Raw genomic sequence first — 17,497 nt, 5'->3', positions numbered from 1 at the left:
TTGATGGACTATTGTCATATAATCCTGGCTTGCTAAGTGTATTGGTGGCCATATTTACATTCTCCACAACAAGCTGTCTAAGTCTGGAGTTGATGAGACGGGCAGCAAAACAATTGACATTTTCTAATCTGGAATTGAGTTTAAAACATATTAAACTTTTACAATATGATATTTCTTGATACGTGGAGCCTGTTGGATAACTTTCAGTTATCAAACTAAAAGCAGTTGATGAAAAGCAACCATTGACTGCGGAGACATCCAACAGATGGAGCTCTTGTGTATTAAAACGATCTGCCTTTTCTTTGAGAGGACATTAATTGTTTTACAAGCTTTTTCTGCATCACAGTAACACATCTGAACAAATATTTCAAAAACTGTGTTGAATAAAGCAAAGGAAGTCCCTCGCAAACATGAGGTCCTAAAGTACAAAGAGCTCCCGCTAATGTTTTTATAAAAATGTGGCATTATTCATAATGTCAAAAATAACTTGAAGGTCAGTGGCATTTAATTGTGTTGTTTTGTTTTTAGGGCATCACACACAAAGCCAGCCGCCTGTTCGGAGTGAAATTGGCTCTGACAAACTAATACGATGCCATCTACTCCTTTAGTGGTTTTCATGCACCAGATGTGTCTGCATGCTTTTTATTCACATTTGGTATTTAGCCGTGGCGTGGATTGTAAGCTTTCATTCCCTCTGTGAGACTGTAAATAACCCCAGCGTCCTCGGGGGATGACAACATAAAACAGTGCTGTTAGTGGACCACAGTGTCTGCCAGAGGCTGAGCCCCTATTTGGACTTCTGGAAAACTAATATCCTGCATATCTGGTTCTCTCACATCAAGCTCAACTGGAAACAAGCATACAAAGCAAGTAAAGGAGTGAGAAATGAAGGAACCTTCCTGCACCCTTTGTCTTTCAGAACCTTTATGGGTGTTTTAGCATCTGATAGTCCGACAGACTCCGTCTGATTGAGAACCACAACTCCAGCATTTGGTATATTTTTTTCTGGTTTGGTTCACTTTCACACTGAGAAACAAACCTGTTCAATCCCACTAAAGAAAACAATATGAAAACCTCTGAAGAAGACATGAGCGCAACGCCCTTCGTCACAAAACGTAAACAAAAACGGATTAGCATAACATTTTAGTTGTTGTAGGATTTCTCTTTTGTATTTAGTTAAAAAAACACTAACTTTTTATCCTGCTAGCTTAGATTCTCGTGTTGTTTAGGTGGTTTTAAGCAGAATGACCTGCGACGTTCTGTCGTCTTTATATTTTTCTTCTACCAGTTGTAACATTTGGTGAGAAAACAGTGTTTCCATTGTCATTTTGCAAAATCAACTAATTTTGATACAGCTGAAAAATTACCTTTTCCCAATACAAAAACTTTTTATTCATAAATGAATTAAGTTATTTTTGGGGTTTTTTTTTTCAAAATTGTCACATTTCCATGAAGTGAATTTTAATCATTTCAATTTGTGCAATGATATGAAGATGCAGTTACTGACTGGCAGCAATCTCATCTCCTTCACCCTCCAATGGAGAACCTGCAGCTCTAAAAACTACAGCACAAACACAATAACCTGGAATCCTGGACACAATACTTCAACCAAATCCCATCATTGTTTTCAAAATGCACAGGAAAGTTCTGCTGTTTTACAATCATTTTAAACAAATATTTCCTTCAAAATTTTATCAAATAGTCTTTTTCAGTAGCAAACACTTGGGAAATGTAATAATCAGTAATTTCCTTTCATCCTGTTGTGTTTTTGTACCTGCAATTGTTCCGGTTTCAACTGATGTCACATTTCAATCGCCCTCCCTGACTTGACTTGGCACCCGTGTTCGTAGCGGCTGAATTCACTTTTAAATATGCCTTTTCTCTGGAGGTCCCAGCCCCTTGTGATGTGACCCGCATGACTAATTCCTTTTAAAGGGGAATAACATGCATTAGGCTCTCCCTTTTTTTTCTTCTATTTGCATAATTTTGTTTGGCAACTTGGCAAGGAGCCATTAATGGCACAGAGACACACGCTGTAAAGGTTAGGGGCTGGATTCGAATCGATACTTTTATTTCAACATCTTCAGTTGCATCGGGCTCCAAATCGGTGATGCATTCCTTGATTTCGATGCTTGAGATAAAGCAACATCTTTACACTCAATCAATAGTCTTTTACTTTGTTTTTTTTCTTGTGTTCAATCTCATTTGTGCTCGTTACTGCTTCAATTAGACGTTCTCTTGAGGTGACGTTAAAACATGTGGTCCAGCTGTGTGGGAGAAAAACCGACTGCATTCGGGTCAAGAAGTGAAAGCTCGACCAAAACAAGTGGATTACGCAGCAGGGAGAGGTGGGGGGGACACAGGAGGATGACCGGGAGAAGTTGTGTCTAGCGCCAGTCAAGAGGAAATAATCACAACGTTACCTACTCATGAAATATTAATCTCCCGCTTCCTATTTTAGTCCGGCTTTGGAAATAAAAAACTGCCTTTCCTCTTTACCTTTTAGGCAGCATGCAAGAATATTTTTGTTTCTATTACTTGTTTTTGACAGCTGTATTACTGCTGATAAGTAGGGCTGTGTGAGCTGATCAAGTAGTGAGACAAGCATTCAGAGCAGCAGCGGCAGCAGCACAGCAGCAGCGCTGTAGTCACAAGGAGCCGTGGCAGCCGAAGCAGCAGCAGCACTATCAGTCACAGCGCAGGCAGCAGCAGCGACAGCAGCAGCAGCAAACTCTCTCCCGTCTTTCTCCCCCCCTCTTCTTTCTGGAGTTGTATCCCGCACCGAGGACAAAAGCCGGGGAAGTAGGAGGGAAGTGATCCAGGGCTGAAAGCTGCCATCAAGAAGAAACAAAAACGCAGACCTGGCTGCCCACATGCCTATCGAATTTGTTTGCAAAATCAAATTTGCAGAGGAGGATGAGAAGCAGAAAAGCAAGCAAGATGGGGATAAGGAGAGCCTGATCGAGGAGAGCTGTACGCCGCCGGCCAAAGACTTGGCAGGGTTTGCTAACTCCTGCTCCCTCCATGGGATCAACCACATCTTCGTTTCTGGCCGCCTGGGGATCCGGCAGACTCTCTGGGCTCTTGCCTTCTTGACTTCTCTGGCGCTCTTTCTGTACCAAGCGGCCAAGTGTGCCATCTCCTACCTGGAGCACCCTCATGTGACGGCGCTGAACGAAGAGGCAACCCCGGAGATGGTCTTCCCTGCTGTGACCATCTGCAACATCAACCGGTTTCGCTTCTCAGCCCTCACCGACGCAGACATCTACCACCTGGCAAACTTGACGGGTCTGCCCCCCAAGAACAGGGATGGACACAAACCCACTGATTTGATGTATCCTGCACCTGACATGCAGGACATCTTCAACAGGACGGGGCATCAGCTGGAGGAGATGCTGATGAGCTGCAATTTCAGTGGACAGAACTGCTCAGTTGAGGACTTCTCTGTGGTGAGTGCCAAACTTTTGGAAAGTTTTGCTGAATTAAATCTTTGCTTAAAACTTTTACCATTTTCTCAAGTAAGAAATGATGATAAGAAAGAAAAACACAGAGAGGGAGAAGAGTGAATCTCTTTTCCTTTATGTCCAAACTGATGAGGAGGAGAATGTGATTCCCAGGATGCAGATCTGCATGCAGAATTCATTGCTTTTTGCTGGATCATTGAGCTGCATCTCTCACTAAGTTCCAAGAAGCAACAGCGTTTCTCGTCAGACCAGATCCTCTCATGTCAGAGAGCAAAGTCTGCTTCCTACAAATGGAAACACAGAGCCGTTTGTGCACTTTTTTTTTTATCTTCCTGCAAAACAAACTACACTTTAACGCCACCGTTACGCCAGGCAGCTGAGAGCGCATGGCAACCAAATTGTTATAGAAATTATTAGCTGACTCTCTATCTCTCTTTTTCACGCTCTCTCTCTCTCTCTTTCTCTCTCTCTCTCTGCCTGATATCGTAGAGTGAGAGCCGCTGCCTCTCTATCCCGCTCTCCCGGCTCTTGTACCTTTCAAGAGGAGAAGGAATAATGCTTCTTCAATGTTGTATTTCAATCCTGCTGCTGTTAGGATTAAATATTTAAAGACCGACATACATGATTTTTGCATTAGCTAGATTGACTAAAAGGAATGAAACAATTTCCATGAGAGGCAAAGTGCGTTTATATGCAAGTGTGTGTGTGAGGATGGAAGTGGGGGGGATCAGGTGAAGGAAGGGCAGTTTGAGCCTGTTGTCTGTGGGATGTTTATTTAAGACATTGTCCTTACAGGAGATGGATTTCCCCTCCATCTTCCCTCCAGAAATATTCAATTGATTTAGAGATGATAAACTGCAGGTGTCACGGCTTAATAGGGTACATTGAACACTGATGTGGTCACAAAGATTTGGTCCTATCCGTGAGATGATGCATAATAAAGTGCTAAGTCGAACCAGCCCAAAAATAAATCTTTCGTTTTTATCCCTGCGACTCTGGGATATTTATTTCTTTGTTTTTGAAGCGGTCTCTCAGACTTGGATGCAGAATTACCTATGACATTAAAATGGATGCCCCTTGAAGAAATGTTCACAATTGCTCAATCAGGCAAAGGAAAATGTCAAGCTCCTTGCGGGAGCTGGAAAGTTTGATCAAATTCTATCTGAAGTAAGAAAAGACAGTAAAAGTTATATATATGAAGCGTGCTTCCCCACTCCTGGTGGATTCACAGATAATAGACATCCAGTAATCGTCCGTTCCAAGTCAGCCTCCCTTGGACTTCATCACAGATTGCAATCCTGTAGAAAGTTTCCCCCCAGACAATGTTTTGTCTCCTGTCAGCTGTGTGATATGCATTTTTTGCCGCTGGCAGTTCGATCCTTTTCAGGCGGCTTCACAACTCGCTCTCTCTGCATCCTGGTGGGGAAACACAACTTGTGGAAACAAGAAGTCTGAGAGCATCTTGTTAAAAACAAGATTAAACAACTGTCTTGACAAATCTGTGAGAAGACACGCCTACAACAAACCATGATAAAAAATAAAAAAAAACGCCCATTGATGGGCTCTAATTGCGTTTGCCTCTTAATTTCCCATCATTTCCCGAGATTATTTTTAGCATTTTAAGAGGCGATCCACTTGAAATTTGATGCACAAATGCAATTTCCTCATTTTGTGTAATTCAGATTTGAAATCAGCAGTTCACACTGGGAAACTGGAAGCTGGTAAAACCCTGATCGGTGCACTCCCATTATTCATCTTTTATATTAAAAACCAATTAATGCTAGCGAGCCCCCTATTGATCACATGTACAAACGCATACACGAGTCTCGTACAGTTCGGTCATTATTGCTGTTCTCCTGTGACCCTCCTTCAGGATCCGCTCCTGTTAATGTGTTTTTGTTCGATCGATCATACAGGGAGCGACAGATGTTTTATTTCAGTAAAAAGCTCAGTGATTCTGTGGCTCTCGGGAGAGAGAAGTGATGAAATAAATGCAGCGTCTGTGTTTTCTGACATTCTAGGCTTTGTAAACAGATCCTGACCTCTGGCGTTGCATTGTGGGTTGCATTTGCCTTTCTTAAATCAAGAATGGATGAATTCATATTTATATTACTCTATGTGGTCATTAGTTAGACATTCCTGCATTTATTTCCAGTTTTTTAATCTCAGATTTCATCAGTAGTAAATTTTTCAGTCCAGTTTAAAGGACACATAAGTTCACTTTCAGTTTATAGTGAATATTTTTGCAGAGCTCAGTCTTTAAAAAAGAAACTTGTAAAAACTACAGGCAGTAAGGAGCTGGATACATAGATATGAGCATGTATGTAAAATTATGGAAATGTTTCAGTGATGTGTTTATGCAGATCTTTGGCCCACTTTTAAACGAAAATATGACTATTCATTTATTTAGGAGTTGTTTTTACAGTGGTCAGGCTTTAAATCAGGGGTGTCAAACTCATTTTCATTTTGGGCCACATCAAAAATCATTTATATACTCAAAGATCCAATTGTGTGGTAAAAAGCATGAGACTGATAAAATGTTAATAAATAAATGTCTGCATCTGTACTTTTCCCATCAGGATTTCCTAATTGCTTTTAGGGATTATTTTCACAAATATTTTGTTGCTACTTTATAAATATTTGCAAGGAATTTTGCAATATTTTTGCTTATACATAAAATTAAACATGACTTTCATTACTCGCCGTATTGCTCATAGAATATAAGTTGACATCAAATAATGTGGAGGAAGCAGAGTAGTAGAAAAAATACAGCAGGAGGGAGTTAGCATCACTGAAACCCAATGGTTTTAACAATTTTCAGCAAACAAATCGTACATTTATGCATTATAAAAATGATGAATGGATGTAACTTTTTGAAAATGAAATATACTCTCAAACAGGTGTGTTTACCATACCTATCCAATCCTAAAAAATAAACTTTTCCACACTTTGCACTGGTTTCAGATATCCATTGTTAATGTTGAACTAATGAAGAGTTGGATATTTAAATTTGCAAAGTTGTCATTTTTATGGATGGATAGATCTTTTCATTTTGGGCCTAATCAAAAATCTGAATGTTCTTAAAGGGCCAGTTGTGCCAGAATGCTTTGATAAAACTCATTGAACTGTTAAAATATCATTACATAGCTGTTTGTTCCAACATTCAGTAAAAGTTTCTTTAAATTTAATTATAATGACCATCAAAATCACAGATTTTTAGTGCTAATTTAGAAATATTTGTGCTCATGCATGATGTTAAATGTGAGTTTTTATCAATTGCTGTATCAATCATGGACTGTGGAGTAACGCTGAGGCAGCAGTCAGTTAAACTGAATGTTTTTGGCCAATTTTGAGAAAGATTTGCCTTAAAAATGTGGTGATCTCTCTATTTTGTGTGAGTTTTGCAGATTTGTGAAAAACTAGAGGGACTTTCTGATGTAATTTGGAGTCTGCAGGGCCTCGGGTTTGACACATTTGGTAAAGTCTAACATTTTTTCCATTCTTATCCAAAATCCATCAAAGTCCATTAGTTTTTCAGACTGTGTGGCAACCCTGTTTATTGCATTTGGTTAGTAAATGTTGTTTTAAATGTGTCTTAAAACGTCCATTTTTAATATTACTTTACTCCAGAAAGCCATTTCTTGACTCATGGTACAAAAACATAAATCATAAACTAAAGCGAAGCCCTATGACCGTTCTAATTTATGGCAGGAAAATAAACTGTCATTTTACAGAGAAATTTGTTTTGCTCCTTTCGCCATCACAAACTGCCATGATTATTTGACGTAGGTGAAAAGACCATTCCTTATAATTAAAGATAACATTATTGACTTGGATTAATCTCAGATGATAAAGCTGATTCAACAAGCCATGAATAAATAGATTATTTTTCTCCCAGTCTGACTCCCTGAATAATTGTTAATCTAGTGTTTAGAGCTGTCGCAGAAATGAGCAGCAAGCCCTTTGTTTTTTTATTTTTTTTAAGCAAAGCGATGAATTGGTTTGCTCTGACTTTCAGCTGTGTTTGCTGCTGCATTATCAGATTTTGCTCTCAGCAAGGACAGATCCCCACTGCATATATTCATGGAGATAGCTGAAACACCTATGGGGTGGCATTTGAGGTGATCTATAAAAACCTGTGTTAACGGGGACGGCACTGAAGTGCTCTTCGACTTCAATTTGTCATTTCCCTGACTGAAGCCTTTGTTGTATATTTTATAGATAATTGAACGTTTAATGGTAAAAGGCACAGTCGATGTTTATCCCGTTTACCCTGTTTTTCTGTCCCTCACAGCAGAAAAGGACCTTAAACTACATAAATGTAATTTTATAATATAGAGAATTGGCACAAAAGAAGGAATATGAAGTGCGCTGCCCTTGTGTGGGTCGTCAGAACAGAAAACTATGATTACATAGTGAATAAAGTCTAAACGCTTTACACTTCTTTTTTTCTTTTTTTTTTACATCACAAAGAGTCATAAGTATAATCATACAGATATAATGGGCTGGTATCTTTACTGTATGATAACACTGAGTGAAAATAGAGCAATCTTACAATTTCAACTGCTTCTACTTAAAATGGAGAATCGATTCACTCTCATCTATTGTATTTTAATAACATATTTATGGCAAGTTTTGAACAAAAATACTGTGTCTCTCACGTTGTTTCTTCAATTTTATTTTTAAAACCCTTTAAGACCTAATTTTCAATTCTCCACCTGGATATTTTTGCTTATTTTAAAATAAGCAACTGTACACACTTGTTTATTTTAAACTGTGTAAAATAAATAAGTTGCTTAATAAATAGATTAATATCTATTGCTAGATAAAGGCACATAAGCCTTTATCTAGCAATCAAATAACGTTTAAAATCACATGTATATCGATAGTTAACGAACAAAAACCACATGCAGAAGCTAACAACTGGCTTATTAAACACAATCCTGGCACACTGATTGTTTTCATTTCTATTTCAGAAAATAAAATCTATAAAATATTCCTGCTCTGCCTAAATGTACCTAACAATAGCTCTGAAGAGAAGGTTTATTCTTTGCTTCCAAGGATGCTGAAAGCAAAAGTTCACACTCGATTTGATTCATTTAATTAATATTTCCACTAAAGATTGCTGATTTTATTCATGTATTTGAATAAGCACTGCAAAGTAGTGATATTTATCAAAGCAGATGAGTGTGAGTGGTGAATAATTGAAAGTTAGCAGTAGGAGTTTATAGTGGAGATGCCTCTAAATGTTACACTGGTGACATACAGCTAGTAGGAAATAGCTAACCTATAATCAAACCAGCATGATCTTTCAAAATAAAGAAATCGAGTCCACCTTAAGAGCTGCTGTCAACTGACGTAAAGATTTAGAAATCTCGCCTGACTGGCTATGCAAAACCAACATCTGATGGTTTCAAAATGTTAAAATATTTATCCAAACTTAAAAGTGGGATAAGATCGGTTCATGTGATAAATATAAGTTTCAAGTAAGTCAACAGTAGGAAATACTAAACATCATGTTGGGTCAATGTTTGTTTCTTAGAGCATAGATGAATAAGCTGTTTAATTTCTCTGAGGCTGTAATTTATGTTTTATATAATTTGTTTACAAGAGTTGCAGCTCACAAGATGTTTCTGGTTTTGATGCAATAGATCAGAAATTTCAGCTAAAATTTTCAGTTTTTGTCATCATCATTCAGTTTTACGTTGAGAAAATATGTTATGGTGCGTTCACACCAAACGTGTTCTGAACATCGGGTGCATTTAGTTTACATTCAAAGTCTATGTGGAGGCGCGTTTCACACATCTAGCACGCTGCGATTTGGAGCGTTTGACGCGTCAAGAGCATCCAACGCATTTGACAAACAGGCCGTCAACGTGGAACAACGGCCAGAGCAATTTTGACACGTCTGATGTGCCCTTGATGCGCCTCTACTATAGAAACATAGTATTATCTGCATGGTATTGGTAGTTGCAAGTTGAAAGTATTGCATCATTTTCAGCCTCCTTTTTAGCATTTGCACTTGGAAGCAGGCTACGTTGACAAAGAGAGTGCAGTATTTTAATTCCACAGTAGAGAAAGCCATATAGTTTCAGTTACTAGGTATAGGAGAACAATATAAGTATTAGTATTGTCTATTGACCAGATGAGTTTTAGTATATTGGATATCCAATTAATATTGTGCACCCCTGGCCTCCTCAAAGACTTTGAATGTAAACCAGATGCGTGAAACGCTAGGTGTAGAGCAAAACGTGAAGCGTCTGCATTCAAAGTGCATTCAAAGGGCACAGGCGTTGAAATGGAAGCACCAGATGTTTTTTTTTTTTTTTTGGCGTGTGTAAAACGTTTTTATGTGGTTAAAGTCAAATGGAAAGTATTCAAATTGAAGGTTGATAACTTGATGTTACAAAACTTCCCCTATAGAAGAGTAATTCCTCCTTACCACTCCGGTTTTTTGACATATCTTTCTACCAAGGTAATCTGGTTTAGCCATAATTCCCTCAGTGAAACAGCAACGGTCTCAGAAAACAACCTTGGTTCCTGTCAAAAACACACCTAAACATTGACATTTTTAATGACAGAATATTACAGCCATTAACGACGTCATTTTTCATATTTTTAAGCTTAATATCCAGAATATCTGACATTGGAATCTATTTGGACCAATGTCAGATGCATCTCACTGTGAGAGTGACATCCACTTCCCTAGTGGGTTAAACGTCTACACACCACTTAGCAGCACACCCATGCATGCATCCGCCCACACCCACCCTCTCCAGCTACCAGCCTGTCCCCCTGGTGGGGAGCACGGAGTGGAGGAGCGTGAAAGTGACTGGCTATCTCCACTTGCTTCGTCTCCAGCAGCCTGTCAATTAGCCATCCACAGTTGCTCCGCGGTGGGAGTCCCTGCAGCTTAACATGCTGTCTGATATCTGATCCACACACGCCCAACCCTGGAGACCGGCACGGAGTATCATCACGCCCCTCACAACCCATAAGCAAACAAATTCATGCCACTTTTTACATGCCTTTCCCCCTTTTACCAACCCAAAAGAGTCTGGAGGAGAATCTCCAGTTCTTCTTCCTCCTTCAGTGTATCAGTGGAAGATGAATTGCAGTACAGTGCAACTGGTCGGCTGCCCCCTCTGATATGCATCACCGCTGTCTAATCAGCTGAAACCCACCTGTGACCAGAAACTAGATAACGGCAATATGCAAACAGTTTATGTTTGGGAAAGGTTTGCTTTTTCTCTCTCGCCGGCTGTCTGTGCCAAGAGCTTGATGAGGAGAATCTGCAGCTGGGGTAAGGCTTTTAACTCCACGATAAAGGCTTCCGATGTTGTGGTGCAGCTAAAACCCCCTTCCCTAACTCCTGGGAGTCTTTTACTCACACAGACATTTGTCTCTCTCTGACAAGTCATACACCAAGCTGTCGGTACTGTTAATGCGGCTGCAAAGACACACAAGCTTTCTACCAAGTGTGTGTCGTGCAGGTAGAAAGCTTCCCGGGACAAACACACAGGTCTCATCACAGATTGAGAGAGTCGGCTCGCAAGATTGATCATGACTCCTGACTGGGTACCCCTCCCTCTCTGGAGGATCGATACATCCTTCAGTCAGATTGCTTCCCTGCCCTCCCTCCACCAAGCCTGGTGTGACTAATTATCTTGTGTCTGTGTTTTGGGCCCAGTCTCAGCTGCATTTGTTAATGCCGCGAGGGCAGGCGGAGAATCTGATCTTTAGAACAAGATATCCGTTTATTTTAGATTATATCCAGCTCATATCAATCAATACACACTGTCTACCGTTTTCCCAAAAGACACTGAAATTACAGAGGGAGATGAGATGAGTCACATCTCATCATGCTGAGGACGAGGAAGTGTTGAGGCTAAGCAAATCAGGATTTAAAGATGTAAAAATAGAAATATTTTTGTTGTCTGTGAGAATAGTAGATGTCGAAGCATAAAGTGATTAAAAATGTTTACAGCAGACAATTAAATCTTTTATGTATTTAAAACAAACAGCATTTCTGTTTCCAACCACAACTTCTGCTAAATATTTTTGCTATTTGAAGCTATAGTTCTATTATTTAAGCCATTTACTTTGTGTCATTTATCTTAAATGTTTAAGGAGTCTGAGGTTGAATCAGTGTCGGCTGTTTCATCTTTATCTTCATAGCAGACAGTCAGACAGTGGTGGGTTTAACTACCAATTTGAAAAAAAGTTACCCCTCAGTTTCCCCCAGGAGATTTTTATTATTTATTCCTTTTGACAATGATTCTAAACAAAACAGAATGGGGTTATTTTACACTCAGAAATGCTAGCAAAAACTGTTTTAAATTTCTGAAACATTTAATGTGAAAATTTGAAAAGGACACTTCTAAAGCTTTCTCCAATCAGGAATGTCTCAGATAAAAAGAAGCACACAAACAACAATGTGCAATCAAGTCATCCAGTGTTTTTTTTAAATCATTGCTTTATTGGAAAAATTTGGTCCAATTATTTGAAAAAATAATACCAGTCTAAATCCCAGACAAAAGCTTACCCACGCTGCATGAAGCACCTTTTGTGAAGTTTCATTATGCTCTGTGAAGTGCTTCAGGATGTTTTGACATTTCTGGTAGACTCTGTTTGATTGAGGACCAAAATTGCAGTTTTGTTTTTACATTTTCAACTGGTGTCGTTCACTTTCACATTTTCACAAACAAACCAAACCCTTTTTCTTCAACCTGTTCCCCTCTTATCCTGCGGTGGCGCTGCACCAAGAGAAACTGAATGAAACAAGACAAAAACCTCTGAAGAAGGCAAGAGCAGAATCTTTCTTTTTTAAGAAGAACATGATCTGAGATTGTTGGACACACGAAGCTGGACTTTCGTGTGTTTTCTTAAAAGGTTTTATTGGCTCTATTGGCCTTTATTTGATAGTCAATTGACAGGAAAGTGGGTAATGAGAGAAGCCATGCGGCAAAGGTCACCAAACCAGAAATCAAAACTGTGGCGGCCACATTGAGGTCTAAAGTCTCCATATGTAGAGCTTAACTTCTGTGTCACCACTGCACCCCATGCCATACTTACTTGTTTTATTTATATTTACCCAGAATGCCTTGCTTCCTGCTTCTAGGAAGCAAACTATAGTGGTCTCTGGTCTGCTTGCCGTTCACCTATTCATTTGAATCACACCAGAATCTACTTGAAACTGAAACGAGATCCAGGTTTTCAGCCGGACCGGTGTTCGCTTTGGTGGTCCAGTCAGAGTTCGACTGAACATTTATAACTCTCTAAATGAACCAGACTTTCTCGGCAAACTAACCAGAGTTTGATTAAAGTGGACTAAACAGGCCTGGTATGAATTCACCTTGTTTTGTATTGTGGGTGTATATTAGGATGAACATTGTGAAATATACAAAGCATAAGGACAAAGTTTAATTTTGCTGTGATGCAATTATCTTGTTTTCTTTTTACATACTTAAATGTGCATTTTACCATGGAGGGATCAAAGTTCTGAAAGTTCCCTCCAGAGGTAAAATATTTATTTGCTAAATAATTCATAAAGTAAGGCCAGGTCAGACACTTTTGTATTTTACATACTGAGGTGAGTGAATCCTGATCAATGTAGACAAAATCAGCTGTATGCCATTGTATGAGATTAACTAATAATCATGGGTACAGCACTTGAATAGCACTTGTATAGAACTGAAGTGGCTCAAACTCATTTTTCTTTTGCGGAAAATAAAGATCATCAATGCTCTTATAGAGACGGTTTTGCTAGAATGTATTGATAAAACCTGTTCACAAACTGTTAAAATATCAATTAACTCTTAAAATAAAATAATATTGAATATCTTTTCAGTTCCTCCAGGATTTCACAATTGTTTTGTGATTCTTTGCAATAAAAATCAAAGTGTTTGTGGTAAATGTTTGTGCTTATTCATGTGGGTAAATGTGACATTTTATTACTCTCTGTATAGAATATAGACTATAATCTGACTCAAATTAAGGCTGAGGCAGCTGTTTAGTACAAGTAAGAAAGTTTTTGACAAGTTTTGAGAAAAATCTGCAAAAAATTACCAATGATATTAGTTTAAAAAAAAGTGTGATTTGTTGAATTTCCACAATAATTCACAAGGAACTGGAGGGACTGATTGATATCATTTGGCAGTAAATAGATAAAAGCAGCATTGATTCGATTGATAAAATAATATTTAAACACATTTAGGGTTGATGCTAGAATTTAGAGAGCCACATAAAAAAACTATGCCGGGCCGGATGTGGCCCACGGGTCTTGAGTTTGACACCCATCTCATGTATCTTTTTGAAATGTCCAAAAAAATCCACCACAGCCTGATTTAGCTGGAGATTGAACAGTGTGTGCTCCAGAATCAAATCAGTACTATATTATAGTGTTTCCAGCTTAATGCTGCATAACTTCACACCTCAAAAATGAAAAATATCCTTTATGGTCCCACTGTAGGGGAACTTGGGAAATCCAAGTCAAATCTGACAGAACTTTTTAATTTGGCTGTTGAAAACAAAGCTGTGTGTGTTGTGTTTAACTTTTATTTTGATGCCTTCATTCTCTATATACTGTTTCAGTCTTGCTGATGAAGGTTGAGGCCTATTAAAACTCATATCAGCCATTTTTTTAAATTGTTATTATTTTATGTTTCTCTGGAGAGATTTCTAATCAGTTAAATTCCTTGGTGTTCACATTTCTGATTGTCATTAAACTCTTTAGAAACCTATTAAAAAGGGCACAATGCTGCTTATGGTATTTTACAAATCAACACTTGAGAGCATCCATCCACTTGAGAGCATCCATCCATCCATTTTCTGGCTTATTGTATTTCTATCCACCTTATTCCTGGTAGGTTTACTGTGGAAACAATTATGGGTCTTACTTCCGGCGCCAACCAGAAGTAGCAGTATTTTATTGTAATTTGTGGAGTTTTGCTAATCTATATTCATGATAGAGGTTAAATCTCTCTTTTCGGTTTTTGTACAATATTTAGTTAAACTTGTTTACGGACACGCTGTCTGCTATCAGAGAGCTGCTCAGTGCAGAGGATTGTAATTGTGAGTTTAATCACAGAGAGCGACAGGAACACAAAGATAAGTTTTGTAACAGAATGACAGTGAATTAGCGGCGCTGCTAGCAGCTCGTTCCTCTGAAGAACTGACAGTAATGAAGAGAAAAGCAGCCAAGCTGGTCAGAGAGCTGAGCTGGAGTTTGGTGCCGACAGTATAAAACAGCAGAACTTCATAATATTCCCTTAGTGTGACGTGAATTTTCATTTGAATTTAAAAAAATAATAACATTCATGAACTGGCTGCAGTAAGTGTGTTTTATCATTATTTTTGGGCCAGCAATAAATTTAAATCAGACAAAATAAAATATCTGGGTTTACTTTGTCCATCAGAAGTAGAACCTCAAAGTTCTCTGTTGCTGAGTGTCGCTGCAGATCAGCAGAGAAAAGACCGGATAATTTCCTCCTACTGGATTAGAACCGATCAGAATCACACATCAACCAGTTAGAGAGCAACTTGCTACTGGAAAGTGTCGTAAAATGCCCTTGTGATGTTCTAATAATCAGACCAAGTTTAATTTGTGGCTGCAGTGTGTTTTGAAGTTTCTCCTGAAAGAAAAAGGCAGAGTTTCTGTGATAAGCGGTAGTTTTCATCGCCTACCAACAGATAAAGAAAACAAAAGAATTTGGCTAAAAATTCTAAACGTGAAGAGAGAACCCAAAATGCTTTATGTGCTTATTTCATTGTGTGGACAAAAAGCAACAGAACAGCATGCTATGTTAGTGTGGGTTATTTCCGGCCATTTCTACAAGTTACCATTTCTCCCCGCAAAAGTTGTAGGTAACAGTAAAACAATGTCACCTCATTTAAGCTGTGATAGTTGGTGTTCCCACATATTTCATAGAATAAAAGCTTTGATGAAAGCCGGTTAGCGAGTTGCTAACGTAAAGAAATTGCGTTTACGGTTTGCGGCGGAAGTCACACCCATAAATCACGCAAAGCCTCATGGGAGCTAGGAATGAAGTGTATATGGTTTGCTAGATTTTCTGTTGCAGATAAGAAAAATGGAGCGAGGGTAACTAAGTCTGCAGTAAAAATTATTCTCAAGTACTCTGAAAGTAGGCTCACTTAGAGTTAAAACTTCCCCAAACATCCATCCATTTTCTGTTCACCCTTGTCCCTGGTGGGGTCAGGAGGTGCTGGTGCCTATCTCCAGCGACATTCTGGGCGAGAGCCCCTCCCTAAACATTACTTTATAATCTATATTTGATTTTTTACTTACGAATTTAAAAAAAAACAACAAAAAAACTAACTATTTTCACCAGTTGTGCCAGTTGAAGTTGCATCCTGAATTTTGCTGCGTCAGTTCAATGACAATAAAGGCTTTCAATTTATTTTAAATTTAATTCAACATCTCAGCTCTATATCAATTCATGTTTTTTTTTATTAAAAAAATAATAATAAGGCAACGTTCACACTGCAGCCCTAAGTGACCTAATTTCCATTTTTTTGTCCACTTCCAAATAAATGCGACTTGTACGTGATCTGAGGTTTCAACGGTCTGAAAATATCCCGCATGCGCAGTTGGGGGCGCAATGACGTGACACATAGTGTTTTACCCGTATTCATGTCCATGGTTTTTCCAACCGCCATAAAAATAAAAAATAAAAGTAGCGCTCAGTGTTTACAGAAGTAAATATGGATGCTAACGGTGGAGCATAACTTACAACTTTGAAGTTGTCGTCCGACCGAAGCTGCATTTTAACAATTTAATCCTCATCACAGTCAGCCATGGTTGTTGTTTTTCTTCCTGCTTGGGCGAATAAGAACGCAAAATAGTGACGTTTGTCGAGTGCCAGTGAAGTTCTGGTCGGATGAACTCGACCAGAACTTCACTGGCTGATATAAGTTTAGGTCACATTTGAGTCGGATGTCCAAGTGGCCTGGCTCGCATAAAAGATCAAAATTGAATCGGAATTGAGTCAAGAATTTTAGCAACACAATCTGTTAATTTGTCTATCAGCAGCATTTTTCACAGTGAATTTTTTTACACTGCTGTAATGATGACAGGCGTTCGCTGTACAGATAGCTGTCATTGTGAAACTCTCTGGCTAAGCCCACTTTAATTTCACATGTCATCCTGCCTGCCAATGTAAGCTCTCTATTTTGTCATATTTCCCAGTCTCTGAATGCATTAGTGGAAAATCCTCTGAAAAATTAACCAAGCTTGCTCTTAGGTCGACACATAATGGGTTTGTGCTTCTTCATCCCTCTCATATAAGGTTTAATTAGTATGTGAGGAACTGCAAACACTTGTAGACCAAAAAAGGAGAGAAAACAGACATGGTGAAAAACTATTTGGTGCAAATACAAGTTTTACTCATGAAAGCTAAATAGTATTGTCTAAAAATGTACATATAATTCATCTGAATGGTAAATAATTACTTAAGGAAAATTTTAATGTTTTATGACTTTTTTTTAAATTAATTTAGAAGTCTGATTTTCAAAACTCTTCCACAAAGCTTATATTTAGCCTTTAGATGTTTTCACACCAACAATTTTCACTTTAATTATAGACTTAAGGCTTCAAATTAATGACAATACATAACAAATACTAAATATAGAAATAAAAAAGAAAAAAATGTCCAAAATATAGCATTAGTTTTATAACAGAAGCCGAAAACTTCAGCATCCTGCCTAATTTGGCAAGCGGTGATTACTGATTACAAGTAATGAAAGTCATAGTTCTTGTTTTAAATTATTTTTACTTTACTGTCCTTTATTGAACAGTAAACAGGATGGAGAGAGAATGGAAAGACTTGCTGAAAATGGTATGAAATCTGGAACTGAGCCTGTGGTGAGTGTGCTCTTCCAACTGTTTTAATCCTTCAAAATTTGACATTTATTTAATTTTTTTTTATTTTAAAGGCATGTTAATGCGATACAAGAGAAGGCTTTGAGTCCTTTAATGAAGTAAGGCTGCTTTGGTAAACTGCAACTGCAGGTTT

General features: G+C 38.4%; 1 protein-coding gene across 1 annotated transcript in view; it reads left to right on the top strand.

Moving 5' to 3' along the window:
* Positions 1–2,672: 2,672 nt before the first annotated feature.
* Positions 2,673–17,497, top strand: part of asic4a (acid-sensing (proton-gated) ion channel family member 4a) — a 119,224-nt gene continuing 104,399 nt past the window's right edge. Inside the window, exon 1 of the mRNA XM_055031647.1 lies at positions 2,673–3,449. Within this exon, the coding sequence (XP_054887622.1) occupies positions 2,874–3,449 (576 nt within the window). The 5' untranslated portion in view covers positions 2,673–2,873. The remainder of the gene's footprint in view (positions 3,450–17,497) is intronic.

The sequence above is a fragment of the Poeciliopsis prolifica genome, unplaced genomic scaffold, assembly GCF_027474105.1.
Source record: "Poeciliopsis prolifica strain line A6 unplaced genomic scaffold, Auburn_PproV2 SCAFFOLD007, whole genome shotgun sequence".
NCBI classification, from domain to species: domain Eukaryota; kingdom Metazoa; phylum Chordata; class Actinopteri; order Cyprinodontiformes; family Poeciliidae; genus Poeciliopsis; species Poeciliopsis prolifica.
This window is presented reverse-complemented; position numbering and strand designations above follow the sequence as displayed.